This window comes from Vipera ursinii (genome assembly GCF_947247035.1).
Source record: "Vipera ursinii genome assembly, chromosome: 3".
Classification (NCBI taxonomy): Eukaryota; Metazoa; Chordata; class Lepidosauria; order Squamata; family Viperidae; genus Vipera; species Vipera ursinii.
The window spans coordinates 180321323-180336533 of NC_139516.1; the positions used below are offsets into that span (position 1 = coordinate 180321323).

Sequence of the window (15211 nt, forward strand, 5' to 3'; positions counted from 1 at the left end):
AACCTAGAATTTTTGAAAAGTTTATATAGTATAAGAAAAACTTACCTGTTAGCTTAGATAATTTTCTATGATAAAATTCTTGCAGGTATACCATAATTTATATCATTTCTAGATATAAGATCAAAGTTGATTTTAACTAACCCCATCATTTTTAGGATCAGAACCTTATTCTATATAAAAGTTAACAGGAAGAACACAACAGGAATCTACCAATCCAGATTATTCCATTTTTTTTAAATGGCAGGTTTTGATCAGACTTGATTTGCTTAATTAAATTGCTATTTCTGAGCATATTAAAGAGGCCACCATGGGAATAACTACTCATTAAGCTCTGGGTCAGGTTTTTGCAGTCAGGTTTACTCCAGCATATATAATGTCCTGAATGGGTCCATTCATGCTTGTGAATGAAGGAAAAGGTTGGTGGTTAGATAAGGGTTATGAAGGCCATAATAAAGCTGAATTGAGAAACCAATATTTCTTGAGGGTCTGCCTCCTGACAGTCATAATCAAATCAAGCTTCAGTGAATATAGTACTTCTCTCTCTCTCTCTCTCTCTCTCTCTCTCTCTCTCTCTCTCTCTCTCTCTCTCTCTCTCTCTCTCTCTCTCTCTCTCTCTCTCTCTTGTAATTTGTATAATTTTATAATTCATTAACAGAAAACCAAAATGAGATTCAGAAAATATATTGCATGTCTTCTATAATGATGTCTAAAATGTTGGAAGACAATTTCAGATAATTGTTTTGGTATCATTTAAGATATAACATAGCTATTCCCCTTTAAAACAAATTGTCGTTTGAGGATGACGAAGCGAAACATTGTTCCTCTTTTTATTGCAAATGAAGTTACTTCATTGCTGGCAAGATGGTGTTGAGATACCTACACATTTTCCAGCTTGTTATCATTCTTTCTGTTTATGGTTTTACTGTGGCACCGGAAAAACAACTGCTTTGTACATCCCATGACATTGATATTTTATATTCCTATTGTGGTAAGTAAAGAACCACTATGCCTTTGTTTAGCAGAATTTGCAAAACTTTTCAGATTAGTTTGTCCCTTCTTCTGCTTTATTGTTCTGTTAAAAGAGCCAGAAAAAATTTGTCCTGGATGATACCATACTTGGAAACAGACCAGAAAGAGGGAGATCATTTTGGAGAGACTTCCATTGAGTCTTCATTCTGGTGAACTTCTAGATTTCTCTGTGTGTTTGCTTTTCACTAACCTAGACCTGTTTTGCATAAGTATCTGTGCTTCCTTTTCTTGTTATATATTTACAAAAACGCTAGGTGTAACTTAAGAGTCAGTTTGGTATAACTTGAAAAGGGAGAGAGTTTGGTGTAGTGGTTAAGACATCAGGCTAGGAAGCAGAAAACCCTGAGTTCCAGTCCTGCCTCAAGCACAAAGCTAGCTGGGTGACTTTGAGCCAAGTTCCTCTAAAAAAACCTTGCCAGGGTCTTGTCCAGGCAATTGCTGGCAGTTAACACTGACACACATTCTTTTTTTTTATTTAAAAAGTTTTACAATACATTTTGACTTTAATCCCCCCTCCCCCACCCCTATCCCTCTCCCCCACTCCCTCCTCCCCCCCCCCGACTTCCCAGAGCTAAATACAGGGCATAAAATCAAAAAACAAACATAAACACCCCTATATTATCAACAATAAACTATAAATTCTATCTCCCTCTAGCTCATATAAAATGAATACAAACAATATTAATATTACAAATAAAGTAGAAAAGAAAAAGAGGAAAACAGAAAAAGATCTTTACTCAAAATAAATTTTCTTAATCCCAGTCCTTATTCATATTAATTTCAAAAAAAAAAAGGGAAAAGAAAAAAAAACTTTCACCTGCTATTTGCATTCTCCCACCTTTCTCTAATTTCCAAACAAATTCTCAGTTACGCACCAAAAGCGCTTATCTCTGTTAATCTTAATAATCTCCAACCAAACTAAACTATAATCTAAAATAGTTCTTGCGTGTATCACGCCAAATGTCTCACAGTTCCAAATCATCCTTAAGTTCAAATAAAAGTTCAAATAAAAAGAGTATATATATAAAAAAAATTTTTAAGCAATCTCTAAGACAACTTGTTATTAATTAGGAGCTTACATACCCACTCTTAGTTCAACACATACTTTAAGTCCGTAACCCTAATATACTTTTCTAACAAGCAAATAACATCAATCTTAAATTGTATAAAATATTAAAAAAAAGAAAAAAAACTTTCTTTCTCCTCTATAATAATTTTACTCCATTGACATTCTAATCTAAAAATTTAATCAGCAATCTTAACGCCCCAAAACTTTTGGAGCACCTCTGTCATGACCCCCAAAACTTCTTTAGACCGCTCTCCTCCTACATCTTCATTGTAAGCACACTTTGAAGATTCCATAACTTTCCACTGGTCTTGCTCTTGCTCTCGTCTCGCTCTTCTTAGGGCGGCACGCGTCATCTTCTGGCCTCCTGCAGCAACCGATGAGACTGTAGCTTGATCCCCTCCACCACCATTGTCCTCTGTCTGTCTGTTTGCAACATCTTGAAACTTTCCCACACCGTGTCCTTTTGCAACTTCCAAAAATGATAGGGGGGTTGCTTTTAACACATTACTATAAAAATCACGTGCCTGAGCCACAGTAACCAAACGATGTCTTTTACCTTCGTGCGTTGTCACCAACCCAACTGGGATCTCCCATCTGAACTTAATATCACGTTTCTTAAGTTCCTGTGCTAGAAATGCGAAATCTTTCCTTCTCCTTAGGATCTTCGGAGGAATCTCTTTTAAAACCAAAACTTCTTGCTCAGCCACTACCAAATTAGTATCATAAGCAGCTTGAATGACTTCATCTCTAATTACTCTCTTTGTAAAATAGACCACCACATCTCTGGGTAACTTTCTCTGTCTTGCAATCCATGAATTTACACGAAAAACTTTGTCCATATTTCCCTCAATTTCAGATGCTGACTGGCCCAGTACCCCTTCCAGAGCCTCAGAAATCAGCTGCTTTAAATCTTCTTTACCATTCTCCTTTAAACCCCTAATTCTAGTAGCATTCTGCATCTGATTATACTGAACAAGGCTCAATTCTTCATCCATTTTATCCCTTATATTTTCATTTTCTAATACCTTTGCTTCTAATATAGAGTTCTTTTGACTGAGATCCTCCACTTTTATATCCAGCTGTAGCACACATTCAGCTACGGATACAACCTTAGACAAGATGTCCACCCTCATTGCTCTCAGCTTCTCTTCCATCTTCTTCTCCAGTTTCTCCATTTTCTCCTCCATTTTCTCCTCCAATTTCTCCTCCAGCTTTTTCAACTTTTCATCCATCATATCAGACATCAGTTGTGCGTGCTTTCCAAAAGCGTCTTGTAAATCCTTAAGCGTCAATACCGGAGGAGATGCAGGAGGAAGCAAAGCTTGCAGTGAGGTCTCTTGCACCCGGGAAGACCCCGCATTCCGAAGAGCTTTAGAAGTTTTAGCCGCCATCTTCCCCCACTTTCACTTATTACGCACTTTCACTTTAAAGCTATAAAATCCATTGAGCTAGAGAGTAAAAATAAAGAGTCCACTTCACCTTGACCTCCTGTACCGCTCTGCCTGCATCTTGATAATCAAAAGTATTTCCTTTTGGCAGGGGTGGTTGCTAACGCCTGGCTCTGCTCCAAGAATCCCAGAGCAGAGGCGCTGCGCAGCTCGGAGCAACCCAGGCTTCGGGGGGGCTCATCCTTCAGCCGCCCAAGCTCTCAGCTCAGGCGGCCCCAGAGAGCTCAACCCCTACCTGGGGCCTCACCCCCTCCTCTTCTCCCGAGGAGGGGGCTTCAAATCCATCTAAACAGCTGATAGACGCTGTTTACGATGGAAAAACACAGCTGCGGAGCAGGCAGCCCGAAAACGGCTGTCTTTCGACGTCGCGTCGCCACCGGAAGTCCAACACTGACACACATTCTTACAGACATTTGAAAAGCTGTGTCATCTTCAGTAAAGTGGAACTCTCTCCATTTGCCCTATTTTTGCAATAGGGCAAAGTAACCCTGACAAATTTAGGTTTAGTGTCACATATTGGTATGGTCTTTACTCTTAATGTGATAACCTACAATCTAGGATGCACAAGATTAATTAGAAAACCATACATGTGTGGTGCTTTTTATATGAAAAACTCTTCAGTTTGCAAAACTTTAAACCAATGTAATTTTTAAAATTATTTTTTAATTTCATTAAAATTTTAAAAAAAAATTCCTTTTACCCTTTTGTTTCTTTAGATAATTTATCCCTCAATTAGTCTGAGCCAAACAAATTCCTGATTTTAAGACTACTGGATATTGCATTGGGTTTCCACTATGCTCTTCATTAGCAATTTCTATTTCACATGCGTTCCGCTTTTGATTTAACATCTGGCCAAAACAGATTTCTGTAAAATGAAAACAATAATCTGATGCTTTATGATTTCAGGTTCTTAGTAAAAATATCATTTGTATTGGTTATGAAAATGAAACTAATTGTTAGTTAATCTCTACAGATTTTTAAACTTCAAAAGTGAAGTTATTTTCTTTTCACCAATCAGGAATAAAATAGAAAAATGAAGTACCTAGAAAGACAAAATTCCACCCTGCTTCAAATGTATTTCCAATATTTGGTTCATGGCTAAACTGGTGTCAGATCTACACCTATAGGCTTGTCATATGAATGCAGCATCATAGAATGATTTTCAGATTTTAAATAGGTATCCCAAGTCTTTTAACCTAAGATGCTCTAATTTCCATTACCTTATCATAATGTCAGTGTAATAACTTCTGTAGAAATTCCAGTCAAGTAGTTGTGAAACACAGAAAGTACAATTCTATTCGATCTATTCTAGAGGTTGATAGTGTTATGGTAACCTTGAATCCTCCCTATTCAGGAGTGAACAACCTTTGTCATCTTCTACCTAGATTATGTATGTATGTATGTATTTATATTTCACATTTCTGAATCACTCATATCCCTCAAAGAAGGTGTCTGGGCAATGTATAATAAAACAAACAAACAAATAAACAAATAAAGCAATAAAATGCTCATTGACTTCCAAAATTTAAGCATAATAGGGCTACCCTTAAAAAGTATCTGAAGCTTCAGCCGGTGCAGAATGTGGTCCACAAGTAATATTGGGTGCCAAAGAAGGGCATAGGTAACATACTGTGTCAGGACCCACCTCAATCCACATCTTAGGAAATAAGAACTCTTGGATGCAAGTTTAGTCCAAAAGGAAAATGTTTACTAGGAAGGAATTGATTGTGGGAATACAAGACGGAATCTGAGAAAAGTTACATTTCAATCCTATATAAACCATTCCCATTCCAGCCCCTCCCCTCATCCATTTGGTCAGGCTGTCGTCAGTTGCTAGGTGTCAGGTTCTTCCATGGGAAAGGGAACTCTCCTTGGTTTTATGGTTATTGCTTCCCTTTTTTCAGTTGTAAATGAAGACACAAACCATATCTGTCTGTCCCCCTCCCTTCCCCCGTTAAAACATCCCCTGTTGTTTGAAAATCGCTTTAGTAACCATCCTCTCCCCCCCCCTCGGAGAGATGGCAGAATCCCCAGTAATAGCACGTTGTTCTACCTATACAATTATGAAATGTGATATAAATGGATTCTGACATTCGGCTCTCCTTTCAGAAAAAAGATGAGTCCATCTGTGGGGAAAGAAAACATATAACTGTTAGCCTGGTTTGTTTGGATATTCTGTATGAAACCTCTTAAGCAACTTAGGTGCTTTAACATGGAGTTTGTTAACCCATTCGTTTTCTGAGGAGGGGAGGTGTTTCCATGCCACTAAATATTGTATCGTTCCATGGTGTTTTCTGGAATCTAAGATTTCTTTCACTTCAAAATGTTGTTCTCCTTCCACCATGATGGGGGGTGGTGGTGGTGGGATTTTTTCTCGTAGTGGAGATTGTTGTTCTCTCTTTAATAGACTGCAGTGGAAGGTTGGGTGTATTCGTCTAAGATTTTTGGGTAGTTCTAATTCAACTGTTACTGGGTTTATGATTCTTTTAATTGGAAAGGGTCCAATATATTTTGGTCCTAGTTTTTTACAGGGTTGGAGTGATTTCAGGTATTTTGTGGATAAATATACCATCTCTCCTACCCTAAATGGTGTTGGATCGGTTCTTTTTTTGTCTGCCTGTGTCTTGTATGCTTTTCTGGCATCTTCCAACGCTTTCCTAACGATTGGCCATGTATTTTGTAATTGAGCAATCCATTCCTTCAGGTCAGGGATAACCGGTTCTTTTGGGGTTAGTTCTGGTATTGGGTTGAAACTCTGGCCTGTAGCTACTTGAAAAGGAGTGTAACCTGTGCTTGAGTGGACTGCATTATTATATGCTACTTCTGCAAAAGGCAGTAGGTCCGTCCAGTCGGACTGCTGAAAATTAATATAGCATCTCAGATATTGTTCAAGTATATTATTAAGTCTTTCAGAAGCTCCGTCTGTCTGAGGATGGTGACTAGATGACAGTCCTTGGGTGGTTCCTAAGAGGGATAAAAATTCTTTTCAAAATGCCGATGTAAATTGCACCCCTCTGTCAGATATGATGCGTTGTGGTACCCCGTGCAATCTGTAAATATGCTGTACAAAAAGTTTTGCTAATGCTTTTGCAGTCGGGATTTTTTGGCAAGGTATGAAGTGTACTTGCTTAGAGAACAGATCTGTGACAGTCCAGACTACGGTGTTTCCATTACTTTCAGGCAGTTCTACGATAAAATCCATGGCTATTTCTTTCCATGGGGCTGAGGGGTTTGCCACCGGTTGTAACAGACCTGGCGGTTTCCCTTGCAGTCTTTTGGCCATCGCGCAAATTTGACAGCTACCCACATAGCTTTCTATGTCCTTTTTCATAGATGGCCACCAAAATTGCCTTTTAGTTAAGTGTAAGGTTTTTACAAACCCAAAGTGTCCTGCTGATTTTGTATCATGGCACAGTTGCATGAAATTGATTCTCTGTGTGGCAGGTATATATAGCTTCTCCCCCACCCATGGCAGTCCATCTTTAATTGTGCACACATGTTTATTTTTCTGGAACCATTCATCACTTTCCAAAGATTTCCTGAATTCTATTCCAGTTTGGCTATCTACCTTCGGTTTCATTTTTTCTTGTGCCCTGGTGGTGACTGGTGCTGCCAGTTGTTGTTCCGGTACAAGTGGTTTAAAGTCAGTAACTCTTGTGCTGTTATATTGGGGCATGCGGGATAATGCATCTGCCAGGAAGTTCTTTCCCCCCGGTAAGTGTTTGAGAGTGAAATTGAATCGGTGAAAGTGTTGGGACCAGCGGGCTTGCTTAGGAGTGAGCTTCCTGGGCGTTTTTAGTGCTTCCAAATTTTTGTGGTCTGTCCAGACCTGGAAAGGTATTTTATTTCCTTCTAAAAATTGGCGCCATGTTAGTAATGCCCACCTCAGCGAGAATGCCTCTTTTTCCCATATTGGCCAGCGTTGTTCTGTTTCTGTGAGTTTTCTGGATGTGTATGCGCATGGTTGCAATGTCCCCCCATCATTTTCTTGTAATAGTACGGCTCCTACCGCTACATCACTCGCATCTGCCTGTATTACAAAAGGTTTGTCGGGATCTGGGTGTTTTAGGACAGGTTCAGCAGAAAAAAGTCTCTTTAGCCTCTCAAATGCTGCTTGACATTCCATTGACCATTTCAGAGGCTGGCTGGGTTTCACGGGTGACCCCCCCTTCGTTTTCAACAAATTTGTGAGGGGCATGGCTATTTGGCCAAATGCGGGGATGAATTGGCGGTAGAAGTTTGCAAACCCCAGGAAACTTTGCAATTGCTTCCGTGTGCGGGGGGGTGCCCACTCTAGTACTGCTCTGACCTTCTCAGGGTCCATTTCGATGCCCTCTGGAGATATGCGATATCCCAGGTAGTCGATTTTTTCCTGATGGAATTCACACTTCGATAATTTAGCATATAAGTGGGCAGCTCGCAACTTCTTCAGGACTGCTCTGACTAGTTTGATATGTTCCTCTTTAGTTTCTGTGAAGATAAGGATGTCATCGAGGTAAACCAGGACCCCCTTATATAGGTGCTCTCTCAGCACGTCATTAATTAATTGCATAAAGACTGCGGGGGCCCCTTGCAGTCCGAATGGCAATACTTTGAATTGATAGCACCCCATTGGGCAGTTGAATGCAGTCTTCCATTCGTCTCCTTCCTTAATCCTAATTCGGTAGTATGCTTCCCTCAGGTCTAGTTTGGTAAAAATCTTTCCTTTCGATAGGTGGGATAACATATCCTTCATTAGGGGAAGGGGGTACAGATTACATTCACTAATTGTGTTCAAATTTCTATAGTCCACAACCAAACGAAAGGATCCATCCTTCTTCTCCCTGAACAGAACCGGGGCGGCCACTTTGGGTTTGGCAGGCTCAATAAATCCTCTTTCTAAGTTTTTCTTTATGAATCTCTCCATTTCTGCCATTTCCCTTGGGCTCATGGCATACATCCTGGGTTTTGGGAGTTTTGCCCCAGGTTTGAATTCTATGGTGCAGTCTGTGGGGCGGTGGGGGGGAAGCTCATCTGCTCTTTCCTCACTGAAAACCTCAGCCAGGTCCCTGTATTCCTCTGGTATCTCTGGTAATCCCTTCTCTTTCCCCACTGCTGCTGTCTCCTCCCTCTGGGTTGGGGGGGTGCTTTTGGAGTCTACGTTCTTCTGCCCCCCCTTTGGGAAGTTGAGTTCTGCTGTCCTCCAGTTTATCCCGGGGTTCCATTTCTTCAGCCATTCCAGTCCTAGGATCATTGGGCATTCCATGCCTGGGGCCACTATAAACGTTATGTCCTCCTCATGGGGCCCCAGTGATAGGTGGATTGGTAAAGTGGCTAGGGTGGCTGGTCCTCCCCCTGCTATTGCTGAGATTCTGACATACTGGCTCCATGAACTACATTATCTTCAATAAATATCTGGCAAGAATTTTGGTTTTGGTTTACAGGTCTCTCCAAAAGTTCCTCGGACCACACTTTAGAAAACATGGTTCTAGTATAAAGCAACATGCCTGTATTATTTTTTAAAAGTCTACCTTTTAATTAAAATATGTCATTGCATCTGACATACATAAGTTGCATTGTCTGTGATGATGCCATCATATTTGTGCCTTCACTTGTGCCTTTGTTTTTTCATGGACAGTCTTGGTCCCACTCATTTGCTAAGGAGTTATTTTAGAACTGGCACAAAAGTTATTTTTCATTTAGTAAATTAGTTTAAATCTTGGGGGAGGACCATAACAATTTCTTCTAATTTAAATAAAATGAACTAATGAATTAATATCACAGTTGAGCAAGCAGTGGGGACTGAAACATTTTATTTCTACAAGAAGTAGGCATGTCTTTACATTTATTTTACCACTTTTTATAACCTACAAAGCTGAAAGAGAACTTTTTTTAAATATTTGCTTAAATAATACTACATTAAAACTGTTTTGGGTGCTACATGAAAATTGAGATCTACTCAGATAAGTTCAGCCATCAAATATGGTCTGAGATGGTTTAATAACTTCTTTCTTCACTTATTGAAAGCTCTGGTGTGTCCCCATTTATGAGAAGATGGCTTCTTATGACTTGGTGAGTCACATGGTTTGTAAAATATCTTGGTAGGTGAGCAAAAATAGAATAATCTATAAATAACATGGCCCCAAAGATGAGAAACAAGCGAATTTTAAAGCTCTAAATAGAATACTATATCTACATCATCCCTGTTGCAATCTCAGCTGCTTCAATTAGGTACAGATCTAGAAGATCTGTACCAGGGGTACAGATCAGGGGTCTTCAAACTTGGCCCTTTTATGACTTGTGGACTTCAGCTCCCAGAATTCCTCAGCCAGCATGCCTGGCTGAGGAATTCTGGGAATTGAAGACCCCTGCCTTAAACTCCTTTTTTATATAATCTGTTTTTCTAGATGCAATTGCTGTATATTATCCTGATTAAGTATTGTCTTGCTAGTTTCTTCTATCCCCACACAGACTCAAAGTATTGGTTGACACTTATTGATATTATTTTCAAAAGATATGTTACTTTTGTATTGTAGTAGTCCAACAGGAATGTCAAAGATTTGTGTTATTTTTTAATATTTTTTTTTACTTTACTAAATTTGTTTCCCTTGCAGGCTCTGAAAGCGATACATTCTTCTTTTCAGTGGAGCCATGTTTGTTACAGGATCAAACAGAATGGCGAGGTACTATTTTCTGGATTCCAAGTGAGTTTACTGGCTATGTCAGACCACACCAGACTTAATTGTTCTCCATTACAGGTGGGCCTTGCTTAATGACCACTTGTAAGGAGTACTTGTTCAGCAAGTATACCATGCTGGCTATTTTTTCCTGTTGCTGGGTTGGATCTAATGGTAACTTTCTATGGGGTGGAAAGTGCTTCTGCTTATTCAGGATGAAGCACCAGACTTGGCTGATCTTTGCAACAACAGTAGTGTTTCATATGCAGGACTGCATATACAAGTAATGCTCAATGTACAAAAGTTGCTCATTGCAGTTGCAAATAGTGACAACTCTTAAGTTAGACAGCCTTGCTTAACAACCCCCAGCCCCTGCTCTCCCTGATCCTACAGTTAAAACAAATGTGCAAGTTGTTAAGCGAGCATGGGGTACCTCATGGGTGGGTGAGGCTGGGTCCCTAAAGGAGGCAGACAAGCAGCAAAAAGATTTTCAAAGCCAAAAACAGCCCTGCTGTGGGGGGGGGGGAGGGAAGAGCCCAGCTAGGTTAGGGCCTAGCTCCTCATTTCAATGCCTTAGAGAGGCTTCTAAGCAAGCCTCTGAGTGGTCTGGGCCTCTGCCCTGATCAGCTGGCAATCAGGAAACTTCAAACCTTTCCTGGCCCTTGCTGGGCTTTGTGAAGCCAGCTGCCTGCATGCCAAAGTGGCAGTTTTGGGATAAGCTAAATTTTGCAAATTAAGTGGTTAAAGGGAATTGAGATTGGAGGGCAGAGGCAAAGAGTTTGATTTCAGCATCTAATTGGGGGGGGGGAGATCAACAAGTCCAACCCTCTGAGCTGTTTTTGTTTTCCTTATTGAAGAAATGTGGGTTTTTGGAAGAGGGAGGGGGTTAAGTGAGGGTAACTTGTGAAAGCAGCCACCTTTTCCTCAAGGAATTGTCAGAATGCTGAAAATGGCATCTGGTTCCAGTAAATATGGGTACCAGCCCAAGCACTGTGGAGTCCTGTCAGAGCATGATGGGGAGAGAAAGTGGGGGGCACTGAAGTATCTTTGTGGTTGGTTGTAAGGGCAAATGATTGCAGGGGTACTGCAGCCTCTGTAAATTTGAAATAGGCTTGTATGCAGCTTTGGGGGTCTGTCATAAGTTTGGCCATTAATTGGCTGGTCATACTTTGAGAACTACCTGTACATTGATTGCTCCAGGAGGACTGACTTTTAGTATTCAATAGCTATTATTGGGAAGCATGAGAGAGAATTAAGACTGACATTTTTTCTAAAAATCTGAAGTGCTGTCAACTACTGCAAAGTTAACATTCATAGAACTCACTGCTATATCTCTATATCACAGTGGTTCATATTCATTTCTGAATATGTTTTTGAATGGCCCTAGCAGTTAGATTCAAACACAATGCTTAACATATTTCACAATAAACAATAGAAGAGAATATCTGTAGCTCAGGGTTTAGTCCTTAGTGCTCTCAGAGTCTGGCTGTTTGTTTGCAGATACAGTATTTCATTATAACATACTGAGGTAACATCAGTACTACTGAATGTGGGATTTGCTCCCTGTTTATATGCTTACATAGGTAGCTTACCAGAAATACAATAAAGCAACCACAGATTACTCACAGAATGATGAGCAGTAAAAATAATAAAATATTGATAAAAATGATTGCTGACACTCTTTTATGCCATACAGTTGGTTCTAATGAAATGTAATGTAACACATCTGGAAGCAACTGTTTGGTGGAAGGTCTCTGATTAGTCCCAAATTTCATTACAAGATTGAAAATGTATAATCTGACATAAATGATAAAATATGATAAAATATTTATCATTCCTCTGGCTTTGTTGTCACAGTTTATAATTGTCTGTATAAATATACTTTCAACTGATGCTTTCTTCTGGGACACAAAATGTTTTAAATCCCTTGGATTTAAAAAGAAATTTAAAGTGATCAGATTTTCACTCTCTTTCTCATACACATACACATACAAGGAATATGTTATAGACCTGTATTATATAATTGTATAAAGATATTATCAATGATCTTTTTGTAACATATTTCTGCAGAGGCTGATTTGACAGTTGTTGACGCACGCGTACAGTTGCAGAATGGACCTTTAAAAGCCTTTAAATGGGAGAGCACTGTTTGTCATGGTGTGGATGATGACTATTCATTTTGTGGAACTCTGAAGGGAGGTATGTATGAATATGCAGTCTTTAACAGACCTATGAAATTTGTTCTCATTCTTGTATTTTATTGTATTTATTCAGACTGACAATATATCCTTTTGTGAAGGAAGCAACAGAAGAGGATATATTGAGGGCTGATAAACTTCATGTTTTCTAAATTGTATAAAGTGGATTGTGTTCACAAAAATGCATACTATCAGTCGGTGGTTCTCAGGATCAAACAGGTAAACCATTGTATACAATTGTGCTGAATTTCTTAAAAAGTGTGTAATTGTGGTCCATTATTAGCAAGGTAAAAAGAAAAAGAAAAATGACCTAATACAGCAAAAACAATGCTATAGTTTAAAAAACCCCTAAAACTACAGACCTAAAAAAACAAAACACAATAAAAATACAAAACAATATAAAAGAAATACAATCAAATATAAGAATGAAGACTTCACTTAAGTCTCTTGTTATCATCCTAGATTAAAATATCTTACAGAAATTGCTTGAAATAAAATCTTAGCATTTTTTTTAGCATTAGCATCTCCACCTGACACACTTTAAACTCTTTCCGGGCATCTGTCTGTAACTTTCAAAAATGCTCTGGAAGGCAGCTGCCTCCTTCTGTCCTGACTTATCAGATAAAGAGAGCCCAGGATAGTACATTGATTACTGTTAAGATAAATTTCATATAATTTCATATAATAAATTCCTTTAGAATTTTTTCATACTTCATTCAGCACAAATCCCCCCGTCAAATAATCACACATTACTCTTTAGCACACCTTTTATTTGTAATTTAGTTTTCGGTAGCCCTAAATTTGACACCGTAATAATAACTCGTTATCATCATCATCACCATGATCAACAACATCATCATCAGTAGATAGCATATAAATACAATCCTCCCTGCCACATGCACATCTTTTATAGGAAGGTGGTCTTCATTTGAGATGTATCTTTTTAATTCACCACCCAAAAGTTGTGTATTCCTGTTCTACGAGGTGTATTAAAGACATCATGTACAAGCTGCAATAATGCTATGTGCATCATTACATCATCATGCAGATTATACAATTTTTCAGCATTTGTGTAATTATGTCATGATGCCTCTGGCATCACTTTTCATCAGGGACACAGCAGCTAATATAAGACTCCATTTGAATGCTCTTGCATGGCTAAAGTATTAGCAGCCATTTTTTTTTGTCTTTTACCCCCTTGTCATTTGCAATAAATCCAGTTATGCCTCTAAATTTATTTTGAACACTGCTTTCTCCTCCTACTGTATGTGTTAAATTGTGGAAAAATAACAGAATAATTTTATTTGGGCAAACTCTTGATCACTGTTTGTTTTGTGCAGAAACAATCAACACAACTGTGAGAATGAGAGGATCAAGTACACAATATTTGAAGCTTTTTTTAAAGGTATAAAGTTGAAACTACAGGCAACCATTGCTTGAAACAATCAAACAAAATGATTTTCTATAGCTGGTAATTATTTTTTTCTTTTTGTTATAGGGGGAATACACTGCATCTCTTGAAATATTCACAGATCTCAAGTTGGTAACTTGTGTGAATTATACACTGATTCTTAAGTAGAGACTATTTTGCTGAGGAGGCTTTGGTAAATCACCTCACAGCATCTGATCTTTGAAATTGTGGAATTGTACCATTGATGTAATTAGCTGAAAACAAATAAGATGAAGACAAATGTTCATTATATATGAGGCAACGTGAAGCTTCAATAAAGTATGTTGCTTGACAAAACTTCAAAACAACTAGTCTATTAAAATTGCTTCACAAGGCCAAATTGTTCTTTTACTTCCAAGAATGAAGCAAGTTGATTTAATTTCCTTTGCTTCAGAGCCTTTCCAGGCCTCAAAGTTTGTACTAGGAGGACACTGAGGGAAGCCTGTGTACAAAGAGACATTATGGGCCATTATGAAGAACAAGTGGTGTTTTTTTTCCTTAATGTACTAAACAAAGCACAGAAAACACAGTCTTAACCTAGCATCTGGATTAAACCATGTTAGTAGCCATCACATCAAAAAGATACATTCATGGATAGGATCTTGCAATTAGAAATATAAGGAAAATAATGCTATCATTGTCAACTACCCTTCACAGCTATGTGTTAACACTCCTACTTTTTTATTTTTGTCCATAAATTGTTTGTTTTGGTATTTCACTCTGTTGGCCAAATAGTGGGGAAAGGAATAATTTGCAGCATTGCAAAATTTACTTACGTAAGTTCCTCTCACTTATCCTGACTAAGTTTTTTTTATTAAAAAGTTTTACAGTACATTTTATCTTTAACAAAACAAAACAAAACCCCTCCCAACCCCCTCCCCTCCTCCCAACCCTGCCCAACACCTCCCTCCCTTCCTCTCCCCCCTCCCCTCCTCCCAACCCTGCCCAACACCTCCCTCCCTCCCTCTCCCCCCTCCCCGACTTCCCACCCCACCCCCTTCCCCCTCCCCCCTCCCCGACTTCCCAGAGCTAAGTACAGGGTATAAAAATACAAACAATCATAATCTACCTTATGCAAACAATCATAAACTATTAAAACTATCGCACTTTAACTCATATAAATTAACTCCAAACAGTATAAATATCACATCAATAATTATTCAAATGCTGGATAATACTTTTTAGTCCCATATTTACTCCACAGTATCTCTCTGTTGCAAATAGTCTCTCAAGTACACTAAAGTCTTTGCCATATCCTCCAAGTTGGGAACTTTTACAGTCCATTCTTCTATAATCGGCAGTTCTTCCTTCTTCCAATATTGCCCTACTAAAAGTCTTACTGCCGTAGTTAAATTCAACAG

At 38.8% G+C, this 15211-nt stretch overlaps 1 protein-coding gene across 1 annotated transcript; it reads left to right on the forward strand.

Annotated features, from left to right (window-relative positions):
• Positions 1-861: 861 nt before the first annotated feature.
• Positions 862-14141, forward strand: LY96 (lymphocyte antigen 96; the record flags this gene model as incomplete). The annotated part of the gene is made up of 5 exons (XM_083359536.1): positions 862-988; positions 10140-10229; positions 12273-12401; positions 13741-13805; positions 13899-14141. The coding sequence occupies 5 exons, from the start codon at positions 862-864 to the stop codon at positions 13977-13979; spliced, it is 492 nt and encodes a 163-aa protein (XP_083215662.1). The 3' UTR covers positions 13980-14141.
• Positions 14142-15211: the final 1070 nt, after the last annotated feature.